The sequence below is a fragment of the Planococcus citri genome, chromosome 1 (genome assembly GCF_950023065.1).
Source record: "Planococcus citri chromosome 1, ihPlaCitr1.1, whole genome shotgun sequence".
Classification (NCBI taxonomy): Eukaryota; Metazoa; Arthropoda; class Insecta; order Hemiptera; family Pseudococcidae; genus Planococcus; species Planococcus citri.
In genome coordinates this window covers 67,667,404-67,683,568 of record NC_088677.1, presented here as the reverse complement: position 1 = coordinate 67,683,568, position 16,165 = coordinate 67,667,404, and the positions used below count along the sequence as shown (strand labels likewise).

Genomic DNA, 16,165 nt, shown 5'->3' with positions numbered 1-16,165 from the left:
GTCAAATGTGGTATCAGAGGAAAGGGGAAGTCACCATCGTGAAGTGTGCGCAAAGTTGGCAAAAACTTCAAAATTGGCATATGGGGTAAGAATAAGATTCGAGACAAGTCCGCAAGAAAAATATGTAGGGGGCTTGCTCGGCGCCTCAATACTGGTACGGGCCAGAGGTTGGTGCGTATGGACCTCCGAGTCGACAGAGCTCGGACTGCCCTTGTGGTCGAAAGGCGAGGTTAGGGTAGAAATCCGTGCGCCGTCTACTTGCTTACTGCTTCCCGGCGGTACACGTGCTGACCAGGGTTTTTACAGGATCGGCTTATCAAATGGGATGTAGGCTGGCGCCGCGCCTTTCAGGCGGTCTGTTATCACTTTGTGCGAGTGTTACTTTTATTCCTACGCTGACTTCAGCGTGTTGTAAATTTTACACTTGAAGGGCTAATTGTGAAAGTCCCCTTAGTCAGAAGCAATTTTTGTACAAATCAATGAAAACGTTGTTGTCCTACTTCAATGGTAATAAGACAAATGACGAGCAAAATTGCCCATCATTCACGTTCACGTTGTTTTACGATGATTGAACCCCCCTCCCCTCCCCCAGTTACTTTTTATGTATGTCCTGTTGATGTTGTATCATTTCTGTTTGTGTGTTTTTTTGTTGAAAATTTGTATCACATGTTATCATTATTCGTGTACTTTTGTAATGACCAATCATGGTTTTTCACAGTCGAGCGGCTGGCAGTGTTTTTTTACTCCAGATTGGTCAACGTGTTGTAGAATTATGAATTAAGTCTGTATTGATTTTTTTGCCGTTAAATTTAAAACGATTTTCGTTTTGTGTTGTTTTATTTCATTTCGAGTTTCGAATCTTGACAAATTCCTAAGGTCCATTTTATATTTTGGGACCCCCCCCTCTCAGAAGCCCTTTTTACAGTTAACGCCGAAATAATATCAAATTTGTTCTCAGGAGCTTCAAAAACGTTCATTTTGATGGTCCTCGAACCATTTTTGGAGTTCTGCACCTCCTTCTCTTGAGTCCCATTTGGGCTTGAGGCTAAAATATATGTATTACCAAAATCGTGATCAGCGGTTCGAAAATATATCTTTTAATACCTCGTATGATTGAGTGAGCTCATTTTGGGGGGCAAGGGATGAGCCTCCGCGAATGCTTTTTTAGTGTGCGTAGCACACTATTGGTTTCGCTTTGAGAAATTGAAATTTCAATTGCAATGAATGTTCTCTTAAGCTATCCAACCGTTTTTTGTACCTATTGGACACCATTTGAGAATCATTAAGGCGGAGGGTATAGATTTATTTTCATTCAATTCGGATGGGTAATTGCTGAGTAATTGCAATTTTAGTTCATTATTTTAATGCATTAAATCCTAAAAAAGGGAAAAGGGGACTTGTAGAACACCTGCCGCTCATTGTACCCTGCTATACCCCCAGTCTATTCCATCACCAGCTGTGTTTCATTGTACCCTGTTACACCCCCGGTCTATTAGCTGTAAATTCCAAGTGGGAGTGGTTTGGTGGGGCGTTTACCAAACAAATATATTATTTTAATGCCCTAACCCTCGTAGTGAATTGGTGGCTGAGTGGATAGGGCATGTAGGTAGGAATAGGAAATTCAGGGACCCAGGTTCGAATCCCCGTGAGGTAAGTAGGTAGGTGACAGATTTTTCGTAGGAAAATTGGATAGGTAAATGCTTTGGAGTTACTACCTATGTAGTACATGATAATGGGGCAAAAATAATGCTGAAATTGAGTTTATGAATTATGATATCATTTGCTAACTAAAGATTCATTTCATTAATTTTTTGTCTACCTATAGCCATAAGTAAAGTAAGAATTACCTTGACATAAATAATTTTTAACTTTTTACTTATAATTTAAAAATTACTTCAAAATGAGTAATTAAACCAATTTTTGTACGATTGAAACATGAAATTTTTATTATCATGATTTAGTAAAAATTATTAAAACAAAATGATTTTTACTATTGGTACCTATAGCAAAATTTATTAAAATTATAATTTTTACTATACGATTACAGTAAACATTATTGAATGGGATCTGGTACTTAATTGTGCTAAATACCAGTATTACCTAAGTTAAATTTTTTTGTAAAAATTACCCATATTTTTTTCGTGTAATTTAGAGGCAATTCAAATTCTTAACATATTTTATAAGATTTAATTCTTAATTTAGAATAAAAAGCAAGTTCTGAAAGTTGGTTTGAAAATTTATAAATTTGAAGACAATGGAAATTCTAAAAAAAATAATATGAAAATTTGTATTTAGAGACGCTGAGAATTCCAAAAATTGATTAAAAGTTCTGTAAGTTGCAGATAATGTGAACTTGAAAATTATATGAAATAAGTATTGTAATATTTATGAACAAGATGAGAATTCTGAAAAATTGGAGGCAATGTAAATTCCAAAAATTGAGTAAACGTTTTACAATTTGTGGACAACATGAACTTGAAAATTGAATTTGAAATTTTTTAATTTAAAGACAATAAGAATTCTGAAAAATTATTCAAAATTTGACTATTTAGAGGCAATGTGAATTCTAAAAATTGATTGCAAATTTCCTAACTCAGCAGCAATGCAAAATTCTGAAAATTTATTGAAAACTTTATGAAATTGTAGCGATGGGGAATTCGGGAAATTGATTTGAAATTTTGTAAATTTTAAAACAATGCAAACTATGAAAAACAACTAGAAATTTCTCAATTTAGAAGCAATACAAGCTTATAAATTATTCTGAAATACCTATTGTAATTTGGAAAATATGAAAACACTGAAAAACAATTATTATTTTGAAGCAGTGAGAGTTTCAAAAATTCTCATTACTGTGACATGGTTGATTCACTTATGCACTACCTAGATGTAATAACGGTTATAGCTGTAGAAAAGCAACACCTCCTATAATAAAAGGCCTGGGCGCTGGTTTCGTGACGTCACGACTGTAGGCCGACCAATGTACTACAGTACAATACGTTTAGTATACAAATTCAAACATTTTAAATGAAAATACCACTAAAATTATGATTTTATTTCGATTACCATAATTTTTTGTACACTAGACATTAAAAATATTTAAAAAGTATCCTAAATATCACAGAACGGAGTATTTCAGTGGGTAACATACTGGTATAATCATCAAGATCTAAAAACAAGATCACTGATGTGAAAAAACAAACATATCTTTCGTGATATAAAACTAAAAAACTATTCACAGCTTAAAAATATACAGAATATTTGGTAAACATACTCGATAAATATTTTCGAACTCATCTTCCTGTGTAATCCATTGCATTTGTAAGTTATAAAAACATCCATCAGAATCAACATCTTGAATACTTCATCAAATGTGAGCTACAATTTCATATCTTCGGATCATAAATTCATAAGAAATGATGATTATTCACCTGAAAGAAATGCCAATGAAGATCAATTAATGCAAAATACTTAATAACACCAAAAAACATCATATTTTCATCACTATTGACTGTAGTGTAGTGTTCTCAAAGTTTCATGAAACATGTTATCAACTACAAGAACATTCTGAAAAATATGATTATATATCAAAACAAAATTCTTCCAAAAAAGGTAAATTAACCCTTTTGATTTAAAATTCCATAACCAACGAAACAAAACCTTATGAAATAATTACATATTATTTCAGCTGAAATTCATTTGCAAACCTGAAGAAATTACTTTTTGTACGTGATGAATGAGTGTGGGAAATTGTTTATACTTTGGAGTGATTATTTTAAATAATATGAGTGGTAATGAACACTTACTTGGATATTATATTCCATTTGGTCTATGTTTTCATCATTCTCTGTAGGAAATTCAACCATTTGAATTTAGATAGATATTCAAAGCTCCGGAGGTAGAAATCAGATCATTGGTATTTTCTGTCAGCATAATTATCTCGAAAACAAACCCACAGCACTTGAGTGACACAATTCACGAGTTAAATAACACGATGTAGTGTGAATATGAAGCCATTTTTTAAAAATTAAATCATAATTCGCGAAATTTTATTCAGTAATGTGAAACGTTTATCATCCAAAAATCAATCACTGGTTCTTTCATATTTTCAGTGTAATTTACGTTCACAACAGACGCACAACACTCCACTGGGATACTTTACTAGTAAAATAACACAATATTCAACAAAATTGATGAACAATTTTTTCTAAATTAACCCATAATTTGCTAAATTTTCATTAAAATTAAACAAATTTTATATGACAATCAATACATTTCAAATGAATTGAATGATAACCGTTGGCCTACGGTACAGTGTGACCACATCGTGTTTTCCAACAGCGCCCAGGCCTTTTATTATAGGAGGTGTTGAGAAAAGGCAGCTAGCTACGCACACTTTGCAGCTAAGCTTTGCTTAGCTGTCTAGTTTAAGAACTGTGAATAAATTTTCTTGATAAGCTGGCACCCCCTGGAAACAGTAGTTCAACTACTGGCCAATCATCCCATCACCGGTCGATCATGCACCCTACACCCAGGTTAAAACGGCCCTTCTCAGGGCCTCCGACGAGTACACCTCCCTTAAGGATCAAGAGGGCCTGTCAGGGCCAAAGGAAGTTATACTAGCTGAAATGGTCAAGAACCTGAACATAGACGTGATCGCAATTCAACTGACGGACACTTATTTGAGTGTGAATTATCAGGAAAAATCGATCCTGGAAAATTAAATGGGATACTTGATGATGAAGCAGTTAGATTCCTGGAGTACTGGCAGGAGAAGGGTATATAGATTTAGATGTAGATTAAGATTTAGATCGAGTTTTTCATGTTAATTTAGGCATGTTGACCGGATACAATAAAAAAAAGCTCATTTTGAAATGTTACAACCCCCCCCCTGCTTAGCTCTTATCGACTTGAGCTCCAAAATAATATGAAATTTGAGTTCAGGAGCTTCAAAAATGTATATTTTGATGAGTAACAGGATATTTAGGCCCATTTTTGAGTTTTGAACCTCGCCCCACTTGAACCTCTTATGGGTTTGGGGCTAAAATACATGATGAGTAAGCTCATTTTGAAATTTTACACCCTGTCCTCCTCAAAGCCCTTATCGACTTTAGCGCCAAAATAATGTCAAATTTGAGTTCAGGAGCCTCAAAAACGTGTATTATTTTAATGTGTAATATGATATTTAGGCCCATTTTTGAGTTTTGAACCTCCCCCTTTCACGCCCCTTTTGGATTTGGGGTTGAAATATCACCAAGATTGTGATCAGCGGGTTCAAAAACACATAATTTGGTACCTCAATTTGGTACCTCACACGATGAGCAAGCTCATTTTGAAATTTTGCATCCTGCCCTCCTCGAAGGCTCGAAGCCCCTATCGACTTGAGCGCCAAAATAATGTCAAATTCGAGTTCGGGAGGTTCAAAAACATATATTTCGACATGTCACATGATGACATTGCACTAATTTTCAAACTCACCACCCCCCTACCTACCTGTTGAAGCATATTTCTTCAAATTGTCTCACTTACAAAAATGCCAAAATTCGAACATGACTGCAAATCAAAAAAACTATCTTCAAACTGTAGGCATGGTAAGTAATAAAATACAAGATTTTACTCAATAGGCAACTTGAATAATTGATCGAAGCCAAAACACGGCAATTTTTCGTTCATAATGAATGCCCCTGCGAAAATAATTTATAGGCAACTCAAATAACACGACCAATGGAAAGGTCTGAGCATTGTGCTGCATGGAGACATTCACATTATTTTTTGATATTTCACAGACACACAGCGCCATCTATCGGAATAAAACAGAACCAAAAATCAAGGTTGAAAAAGTGATGGAATGAGAGTTAGATATGCGCGTGGCGCTATCTATCGGAATATCAAGGTACTACGTTGAATTCCAGCAATAGATGAAATGGGTTTCCAAGTATTCTTTGCGAAGTAGTTCCATAACATTCCAATAGATAGCGCCACGCGCATATCTAGCTCTTCTTTCCTCATTTTTACAATGTAGTTTTTAAAAACAGGACAAAAGTTCCGTTTTATTCCGATAGATGGCGCTGTATGCCCGTGTGATTGGTTTCGAACTGTTTCGAAAAATCGCATTTCAAGAGCTAGATATGCGCGTGGCGCTATCTATCAAAATATTACTGAACTACATGAAATTCCAGGGTTGTAGAAGCTTTTTCCAATCATAGTTTCCTAATATTCCGAGAGATAGTGCCACGCGCATATTATCTAGCTCTCATTTCCTCACTTTCTCAACCTCTATCATTAAAAATAGAACAAAGGTTCTCTTCTTTCCCAATAGATGGCGCTACTCGCTGAATTGCTCATTTTTGACTTGAGTTGCATACCCGTATTTTTGCAGGAGTTTTTTTCATTTTTTGACGTAAGTCTCGCACGAAGAGTTGCATATTAATTCTTCGAAGGCGAAAAATTTATTTGAAGGGGTTGTCAATGTGAGGAATCCATCAACGATATTTTTTACAGCCTTGGAACTTGGATGAATATTTTTAATGAAGAAATCATTTCTTTTATCCCATTTTGAATGGAAAATGAGCCAACGAGGGGCCAAATTAAGAGGGTTTTCTGTACGAGGACTTCATTGGCGATATTATTTCCAATGTTTGAGCAAGTTATCGCCTCATATTCCCCCCTGGAATTCTACCAATAATTCAATTAACGCAATTTTCTCAGAAATAACACATATATTATATTTAAAATCGTTTTTACACACTTCGACATATAAAACATTCACACGACGAACGCACAATAAACACGAAAATTGTTTTCATTATATTATATAAAACCTTTATACACAATTTTTTTTGTTAATCTATAGAAATATTAATAATAACACCTATAAATACTACTTAAATTGAGCTTTTTGTTTTATGACTAATCGTATTTAAAACATATCACTCTCTTGTTTTCTGATTCTGTATCAAAAATGTATAGTATTGTCAGCGATAGAAACGAAAAAAAAAAGAAAAAAAACAATTAAAGAACATCCAGTATCAACGGTAACGTATTTTGCGGGGTTTTGTTTTTTTTTTTTAATTTCAAAATTCGTGTATCGAGAAAAAAGCCATAAAGCTAAAACACTGATTTAATTACATTTTTATATACACGAGGAGGAGAAGAAGAAGAAAAAGAAATAATAGTACGTGGAAAAAGAGAGCGAAACTTCGAGAAAATTTGCTGTACACAGATTCCTAATTGAGGGCAGGGGGACAGAGGGCACAGAGGTGATAGAAAAAAACACAACAACGTCGTGACCAGCGCACGATACACATAAAAAAATACTGCACGGCCAAAGAAACGAAAATCTTAAAATTTTGAAAGTTCGATAGAATCAGTTCTTTTTGAATATGTACTAACATATTCCTTAATACTGGCATCGTCAGACAGAGAGAACTGATTCAAAGTACAGCTAGAAAAAAAAAATCATAAAAAAAAGAACGAAAACAAAACCTAAAAACCTAAACAATAACTTAAACATAGGGCGAAAAAAAAAAACATAAACAGGAATATGGCACTGAAAATCCAATCGCGTCGAAACGAAAAAAAAATCTTAAAAAACAAGCGTAATTAATACATTTTTTAACATAATACCATTAGAAAAAAAAATAAAACGCGATAGCGTAAAAAAAAAGAAAACGAAAAAACGCAAATGAACAGAGAAAAAAACAACACTTAGGAATTAATTTGTACTTTAAGTGATCCAATGTCATTTGCCGAGCTTTTCTTTTTTTTTTTCATCTTTAAATAAATGCATAATGAACACTACCGAGAGAATCTCGGTATAAAACAAAAAAAAAAGAAAAAATAGCGAAAATATAAAAATAAATGCTTAATTGGTAATATTTTTTGTACTATTGTGTGCTATGTTATTTATTTATTCATCTATGACTCAGCTATGGCATATTGACAACTTTGACTATTTCCAAAAAAAGAAAGAAAGAAAGAAAGAAAGAAAAGTAAAAAAAGGGAAGAAAAAAAGCGCGCGAAAATCGTAAACAAAATAAAATAATACAATAATATCGTAAAAATAAGACTCAGAAAATTTGTACTATAAAGTTTAACCATTTGAAAGTCCTCTTAACACGGGATTATGTATAAGTACTATGAAACAAAAAAAAATCATAATAATAAGAGAGAGCAGACTCTCTCGCATATCGTCAGCGAGACCCTTACACATATAAAGAGGTAGTTTGTAAAATGGAATGAAAAATACGGTACAAAAGATAATCAAGGACATAGCCGAAAAAAAACCTCACTTATTGTCACTGAAATATTATAGAAAACAATGAATACTATTACAACATATCTAGATAAACGCGTGGTGGTGAAATGAAAATGAAAAAAAGACCAGGTAAGAAGGGTGAGAAGATGAGAAACAGGAGGAGGAGTAGGAGGAGGAAAAACTACAGTAACTAAATAAATAACACAAAAAAGAACAAAAAATAATACACGGATATTAATCATATTGGTATCTGTAGGTTACTCGTTATCTACATTTGGAAGTAACTGAAATTTGTACTATTTAAGTAATATATATTTTATAATGACGAAAAATAATAAAACTAAAATAACAAAAAGAAAATCAAAAAAAAAGAAAAACAACGCTAAATCAACGTGGGATAAACGAAAAAAATAAGTACTAAGTAAATGCACACATGTGTAACGAAAATTTGTACTGCGTTCGTTATTTTTTTTTCTCATTAATCGATCAGGTTTTTTTTTCTTTGTCGTAATAAAAATAATATGGTAAAAAAAAAATCATAAATAGAGAGATAGAAATTACAAATATGAGAATTTTCAGTCTAACATTACAATTTGTTCTTTATTTATTATTAATTATAATAATATTATAGATCCTATATAATGCCTCAAAAAGTTCGTTGCTATAACAGAATAAAACACTTCGTATATAAATAAAACCTAATTATGGTATTACAAAAAAAAAAAGAAACGAAAAAAAAAAACACGTATAAATCATAAACGATAAAAATTTTTTTACATGCGTTTTTAAACAAAAAAAAAAAAGGAAATTAACATAAAATCAACAACATCACAGTATCATTTTATAAAATTACAATTATACGAGTACATATTTTTATAATACAAACATCAAACAGATCTAAATTTTTCTTCAGTATAGACGCTAAATCGCGAGTAAAAAAAAATAATATTTATACTGAAATGGCACTCTGAGAATTGAGAATTATAGAAAATAATAATAAATGGGGCGATGGCGGTGAAGTTCGACTTAATTAATTAATAAACGTGTAACGAAGATTTTTATATAGAGTATGTATGTATAATAATTGCGTAATACGAGTATGTAGTATACCTAATAATGATTCGATTTCGTATACGATTTGTATGTATACATTATAAAGAGAATAAGGTACTATCAATTAGAAAATCCGTTCGTAATACCGAGTTGATTTGTGTGTAGAATTATCTTGGTCTTAAGTAGAGAGGATACGAGATGATTTTGCTCTTCAGACTTCTGATTTGTAAAAGAGTTGGAATTTTGGATTTTCAGAGACAAGATGGAAATATTTTTTCCATTAAAAAAAAAAAAAGAGAAAAACTTCATTTTTGAAGAAAGAGTAAAAATCTCATTTTTGAGGAGAAAATGAACACTTCATTCCAAAAGTTTTGAAGGAAAACTGAAAACTTCAATTATTAATTTTCGAGAAAAATTGATAACTCATTCATTTAAAAAAAGAAATATTTTCATTTTCGAAAAGAAAAATTAAAACTTTATTTTTGAATTTTAGAAGAGAAATTAAGAACCATTTTTAGAATAGGAAATGCAATCTTAATTTTTGAAAAAAAAATAATAAAAACTTTGTCTCAAAGAGAGCATAAAAACTTCACTTTAGAATTTTTTAGAAGAAACTAGAGAACTGAATTTTTGAATTTTTTGAGAAAAACTGAAATTTGAAACTTCATTTTTGAAGAGAAAATGAACTCTTCATCTCAAACTTCAGTTTTTTATTTTTGGTAAAAACTGATAACTTCATTTTTATTTAGAAGAAAAAAGTAAAAAATCATTTTTTAATTTTTGTGGAAAAAATTCAAATTCTATTTTTGAAGATAAATTTGTCTTCTCTTCAAACATTATTTTTAAAATATAAAATGCAATAAATGCAATTCATTTTCTTTAAAAAAAAAAAAAAAAAACTCTTCAAGAGAGGATGAAAACTTCACTTCTGAATATTTCAGAAAAATAAATTCAAGAAACTTCATTTTTAAAGGTTGAATCAAAAACTTCATTTTTGATTTTTTAGGAGAAAAATGAAAAACTTCATTCTTGATCTTGAATTCTTGAGGAAAAATCAAAAACTTCAATTCTCAATTTTCGAGAAAACTAAAAATTTTTCAAATTTTTTTCAATTTGATTTTTGAATTAAAAAAAATACTAACTTCATATTTGAAGAGAAAATAGAAACTTCATATTCAAATTTCAGAAGAGAAAACGAAAACTCTTCGGAAAATGCAGTTTTCCCTCCAGAAGTTCAAAGTTCATCATAAACAAGAATATGAGATGGAACTCAATTTTTAAATTTTTTTGCACAGTGAAAAATTTATTTCTGAATTCTCGAGAGAACAAATAAAACGTCTTTATTTTTGCATTTTAGACGAGAAATTCAAAATTTCATCTTTAAAGACAGAATGCAACGAAGCTTTATTTGTGAATTTTCATGGAGAAATTGAACATTTTATTTCTGAAGAAAGAATATGAATTTCATTTTTGAGAAGAATTTGAAAACTTCAACTATTTATTTTTTTGAAGATCAAATAAAAACTGTTTTACAGTTTTGATTCATTTTTGAAGCAGAAAAAAATTTTGAAATTTCATTTTAGGATATAAAATAGGTACTATCTTTATCTTCGAAGGGAAAATGGAAATTTCATTGAGAAAACTTTTCTGAAACATGAAAAATTTCTCCAACTTTTTTTTTGAAAATCAAAGTATCAAATTTTTTTGATGTAAACCGAATTCCTTTCAAAGAAAAAATTTGTGGAAAATTTTAATTTGAAAAAAAAAATCATTTTCGACCTCAGTTTTTATTGAAATTATTTTTTGAAAAAATTTCTTTTCTGAAGGAAACTTTTTTCCACTCTTTTTCGGGCGCATTTTTTCAAAAAAATCTGATTTATGACGCTACCATCAACTTTTTTTTCAAAGACGCTTTTTTCCAAGAAAAATTGATTTTTTCGTGTTTAATTTTGAAGAAAAAAAGTCCAATTTTTGCAATTTCATTTGATCAAAAGAGATATCAATAATTGAGCTAATTTCATCACAATTTCAATTAATCTAAAAATTGAATGTTTCGATTGTACAAGAAAGAGATGCCAAATAAGCTCTTCACTGATCTAAAAAAAGAGCACTAATAATATCAATTTTGTCAGAATGAAATATTTTTTTACGAATAAACTTCGTACAAAAAAAAGATCAAAATTACAAACGAATTACACATGTAATTACAACAACCAAACGACCGTCAAATTTTACATCCTTTTTCCGAATGTACCAATCGATCGACTATGGTAATCACTTTACTTTAAAATTTCAAAACACCCTACTGGACTTACGTTTAGACTTTTCGCTTCGAATAAAATACTCGTTGTAATTTTTTCGTCCATCTCGATTTCTTCCACACGAATAAAATCTCATCTATCTGTCTCACAAACCGCTAAGTACTCTCTACTCGAACTAATACTGTTACTACACATTCGAAAAATCCCTATAAAAACCTATTTATAAGCCACGAGCGAACGCTGAAAAGCCAATCGTTCGTATTACTCTAGCGATAAACCGAGATATAGTACCGGTATAGGTGCGAATTTCAATTCAACGAAAAGTAGGTAAAGGTACAACATACTATATAGTAATTGACTGAAAACGTATAAAAGAGAGCTACATAGTAATATAAGAACATCTCTTCACGACATAAAAAAATACGAATTGAAAGCTACAATTTGGAGTAAACGAACGACACTCTGGCTTATATAACATGTCACTGAGAAGCAAATTAAAAGTACACACACATTAACACACCTCGAGCTTCAAAAAAAAAAAAAAAAATTATCAACAAAAAATAAGCTTCTAAACATAACTGATTAAAACACTGGGCTACCTCGAAGAAAAATAACACTCGAAGAAATGGGTGAAAACCCCCTCAATCGTAACAAAAATAGCAATAATAACCTGAGTAGAAAAAAACCATCATCGAGGCAACATTACAAACGGATTTTCTCACTGGTATACACCTATGTGGGGGGCACAGATTTGGGTTATCGGGGGAATATGGCATACAGACGAGCCACAGTCAGCTGACCTTATCAAATAATGGTTACGTAACGGACGGTATAAAGCGTTGAGTATACAGAGAAATATATAGAGAGAAAAATAGAGAAATACACAAAAAAAAAACAAACAAAAAATACACAGAATAAGTACGTACGAGAGGGAGGAGGGAGAGAGAGAGACAGAAGGGAACATACACAAACAGCACAGAGAGATAGATAGAGAGAGAGGAGAAAAAAAAACAATAAAACACACAAAAAAAATAAAAACACGAGGGGCAGGGAGGGTAGGGTACGGATCTGCGTAAAAATTTACTTATTTATAGCGGCGGCAATGTACGTCTACTCGGCCTTTATAGGCTCCCTTTCGGGCTCGTCTTCGCTCAACTCGTCCTGGCTGGTGGAGCATTCGTCGTCTTCGTTATTCGACACAGCGCCGTATTGATGGTTGACCCATTCTTGTTGAGCGACCAGTTTGGCGGTCATTTCGGCGGCCGACATTTGCTCCGGACCGCCGAATTTGCCCTCGGTTAGTAGCTGCAGATACGCGTCCATCATGGTGGAGCCCATCGGCGTTATGGATAAGCCTCGGTTCTCTTTGTCGTTACCCACTAACGAAGATAATAAGTTTAGCTTACTGTTGACGGCCGGATTTTGGTGGAAATCTAAAGGCGACGGGGCCAGGTGCGAACCGTATTTGTGGCTCGAGTTCATCGATAAATCTTGCGGGTCGTCGTCGCCGCTACAGTTGTTGTTGTCCGACGACGGAGCGTCCAGTCTGGTATCGGATCGACGGAGCGGCGTTATGGTGCCGGTGGGCGAGGCTCGAGCTCGTAGCTCGGCTGGTGACATCTGTAAACAGAGCAGGAAAATTTATATTAGTCATCATAATATGTCATATTGATTGGTTTTGTTCCTAGAAGTTCGATCAAAAATACCATCCCCATCCAAGTCCAAATACATCCATCAATTCGTCTCATATTTCACAATTGAACTCAAAATTTATTTGAACTGTGCCCTAAAACCTTCATTTGCACCAAAAGAATCATAAAATTGAACGATTGAATAAATATTTCAAGTCGAATCGTTCGCGAACGATTGATTGATTCACAAACTTGAGAAATCCATCAATAACTGACTCATGATTACAAAAAGAAATGTTGACAAAAATTAACACCACATGATAAAGAAATTTGCTCGCAGAGGAAAGAATCATTTCTGCTAAAATCGTTCGCGAACGACCCGAAATATCGCCGAGCGGGATTGTACATAAAACGACTGAAAATTGAGAAATGGAATAAAAGATGAAATTCAATTTCCAGTTCGACATTTTCGACTTTTTATTAAGGAATATGTGATTCGTGAACGAATGAATCATTTAGAATCGTTCGTTTGCGAACGAATTAAATAAATACATCAAACTCTGTTCAGTGAATTTTCATCATGAAGTAAATTTATATAAGGTGTGCTCTAAGACCTTCATTTGCACCAAAAGAATCACAATTGAACAACTGAATAATCATTTCAAGTCGAATCGTTCGCGAACGATTGATTCTATCATAAACTTGAGGGATTCATCAATGACTCAAATGACTGACTCATGATTACAAAAAGAAATATTGACAAAAATTAACACCACCTGATGAACAAATTCACTTGCAGAGAAAAGAATCATTTCTGCTCAAATCGTTCGCGAACGACTCAAAATATCGCCAAGCTGGATTGTTCATAAAACGACCCTTAGAAATGGGATAGATGAAATTTGACTTCCAGTTCGACATTTTCGACTCTTCATCAACATACAAGTGATTCGTGAACGAATGAATCATTTAGAATCGTTCGTTCGCGAACGAATTAAATATATATGTATATCAATTATCAAACTCTATTAATTTGATGAATTTCCATCATGAAGTAAATTAAAAATTTCAACGCGATAAATCGTTCAATGATCGAATTATTCGAAATTGAGCGATTCGTTCGCGAACGACTGAATCTTATGGGACACCCAACTCTTTCACAGATACTTGATAATTCTACATCGGAGAAATGTAACTTCCTCGGTAAAAATCATTTAAATTTCAACAAAAAAAAATCATTTGCGAACGACTGATTCATGAATGCGCGAATACCAAATCGAATCGTTCGCGAACGACCAGATAAAAACTGAAATATTTCAAGTATTTTTTTGTAAAATGATTGAATTGAACGATGCGATGGATGAAATTTTTGTAAGGCCAAACATCTGACCTTTTTCTCACTGAACAAGTGATTCGTGAACGAATGAATCATTTAGATATCAATTATCAAATTCTATTTCAGTGAATTTCCATCATAAAATAAATTTCAACGCGATAAGTCGTTCAATGACCGAATTATTCGAAATTGAACGATGCGTTCACGAACGACTGAATCTTCTGAGGCACCAACTTTTTCACAAACAGATTCATAGTGGATAAAAATAACCTCCTCGGTAAAATTCATTAAATTTCAACGAAAAATAAAGCATTCGTGAACGACTGATTCATGAATGCGCGTATACCAAATCGAATCGTTCGCGAACAACGTGAAAAAAATGAAATATTTTACGTGGTGTTTCGTAAAATGATTGAGCGATGCGATAGATGAAATTTTTTGGTAAAGTCAACATCTGACCTTTTTCTCAATGAACAAAGTGATTCGTGAACGAATGAATCATTCAGAATCGTTCGTTCGCGAACGAATTAAATATATATCACATCAATTATCAAACTCTGTTTAGTAAATTTCCATCATGAAGAAAATTTCAAAAAAATGTATCATTCGAGAACGACTGATTCGTGAATGAACGAAAACCAAATCGAATCGTTCGCGAACGCCGTGAAAAAAACTGAAATATTTCACGTGGTTTTCTGTAAAATGATTGAACGATGCGATAGATGAAATTTTTTGGTAAAGTCAACATCCGACTTTCTTCTCAATGAGCAAGTGATTCGTGAACGAATGAATCATTCAGAATCAGTCGCTCTTGAACGAATCAAATATAAGTACGTATAAAATTCTGCAAGTAAAATCCTGTTATAAAGTGAATTATCAAGTGATGAATCACTCGAGATGACCTAATGGTTCAAAATTGTAAACGAATGAATCACTTGAAATCAATTGATAGACTGATAAGTCGTTCGCGAACGATCCTATCGCTGAAAATTGAGCGGTTCTCGGCTCTCGCTGAAAAAATAGCTATTCTTTTGACCCGAAAGATACTCCAGCTTTGGCTAAAATTAGTGTACATTTTTCGCTAGTTCGAAACACTCGTATTCTGTTAAATTACCCGACACCAAAGATAGAAAAAAAGGAAGCAACCTTGAATCCCTCCGTTCTGCTCGATGAACCCTTTTTTTTTCAAAAAAGGTAAAAATCTAGGGATATTAAATACTCCCACAACCGATTCGAAATAATACCTGGGAAAAATAGAATCCAAATGGAGGATTCGAAATACACCTTACCTTACCACCACCGCATACTAAACACGAGGAAGCTTTTGCTTTTGGTTCGGTAGTGTTAAAAAAATTCCCCCCTTGGAGGGTTTTGGATTTGACTAACGTGGCAACATTGTCACGTAGGTATTATTTTATATAAATAGAATTGCGCGAAGCCTTGTCGGAGTTCTTTCGTTGGAAGTTGAACTGTTTCGCTTTCGATTTTTGTATTTTTTTTTCCTGCGAAAATGTCAAAGAACCTTTTTTCCCCTTCTTCTGGTACTCCATTCTTATAAAATACAAGTTCGATTTCGAGGAAAGAAAAGAAAACCGCGTAGATGATAAGGATCAAACCAAGGTTGGAAGGAAAA

General features: G+C 32.8%; 1 protein-coding gene and 1 long non-coding RNA gene across 5 annotated transcripts in view; both read right to left on the bottom strand.

Moving 5' to 3' along the window:
• Window positions 1-3,018: 3,018 nt before the first annotated feature.
• On the bottom strand, window positions 3,019-4,330 carry LOC135842508 (uncharacterized). The gene is made up of 2 exons (XR_010558134.1): window positions 3,804-4,330; window positions 3,019-3,428 (listed from the first exon to the last, which is right to left on the bottom strand). It is a non-coding gene; the product is annotated as an uncharacterized LOC135842508 (long non-coding RNA).
• Window positions 4,331-11,536: 7,206 nt separating this feature from the next.
• LOC135833478 (protein abrupt-like) overlaps window positions 11,537-16,165 on the bottom strand; it is a 64,665-nt gene continuing 60,036 nt past the window's right edge. For all 4 annotated transcript variants that reach the window (XM_065347335.1, XM_065347334.1, XM_065347336.1 and 1 more), the window contains exon 8: window positions 11,537-13,188. In XM_065347335.1, the coding sequence (XP_065203407.1) occupies window positions 12,679-13,188 (510 nt within the window). In that variant the 3' untranslated portion in view covers window positions 11,537-12,678. The remainder of the gene's footprint in view (window positions 13,189-16,165) is intronic.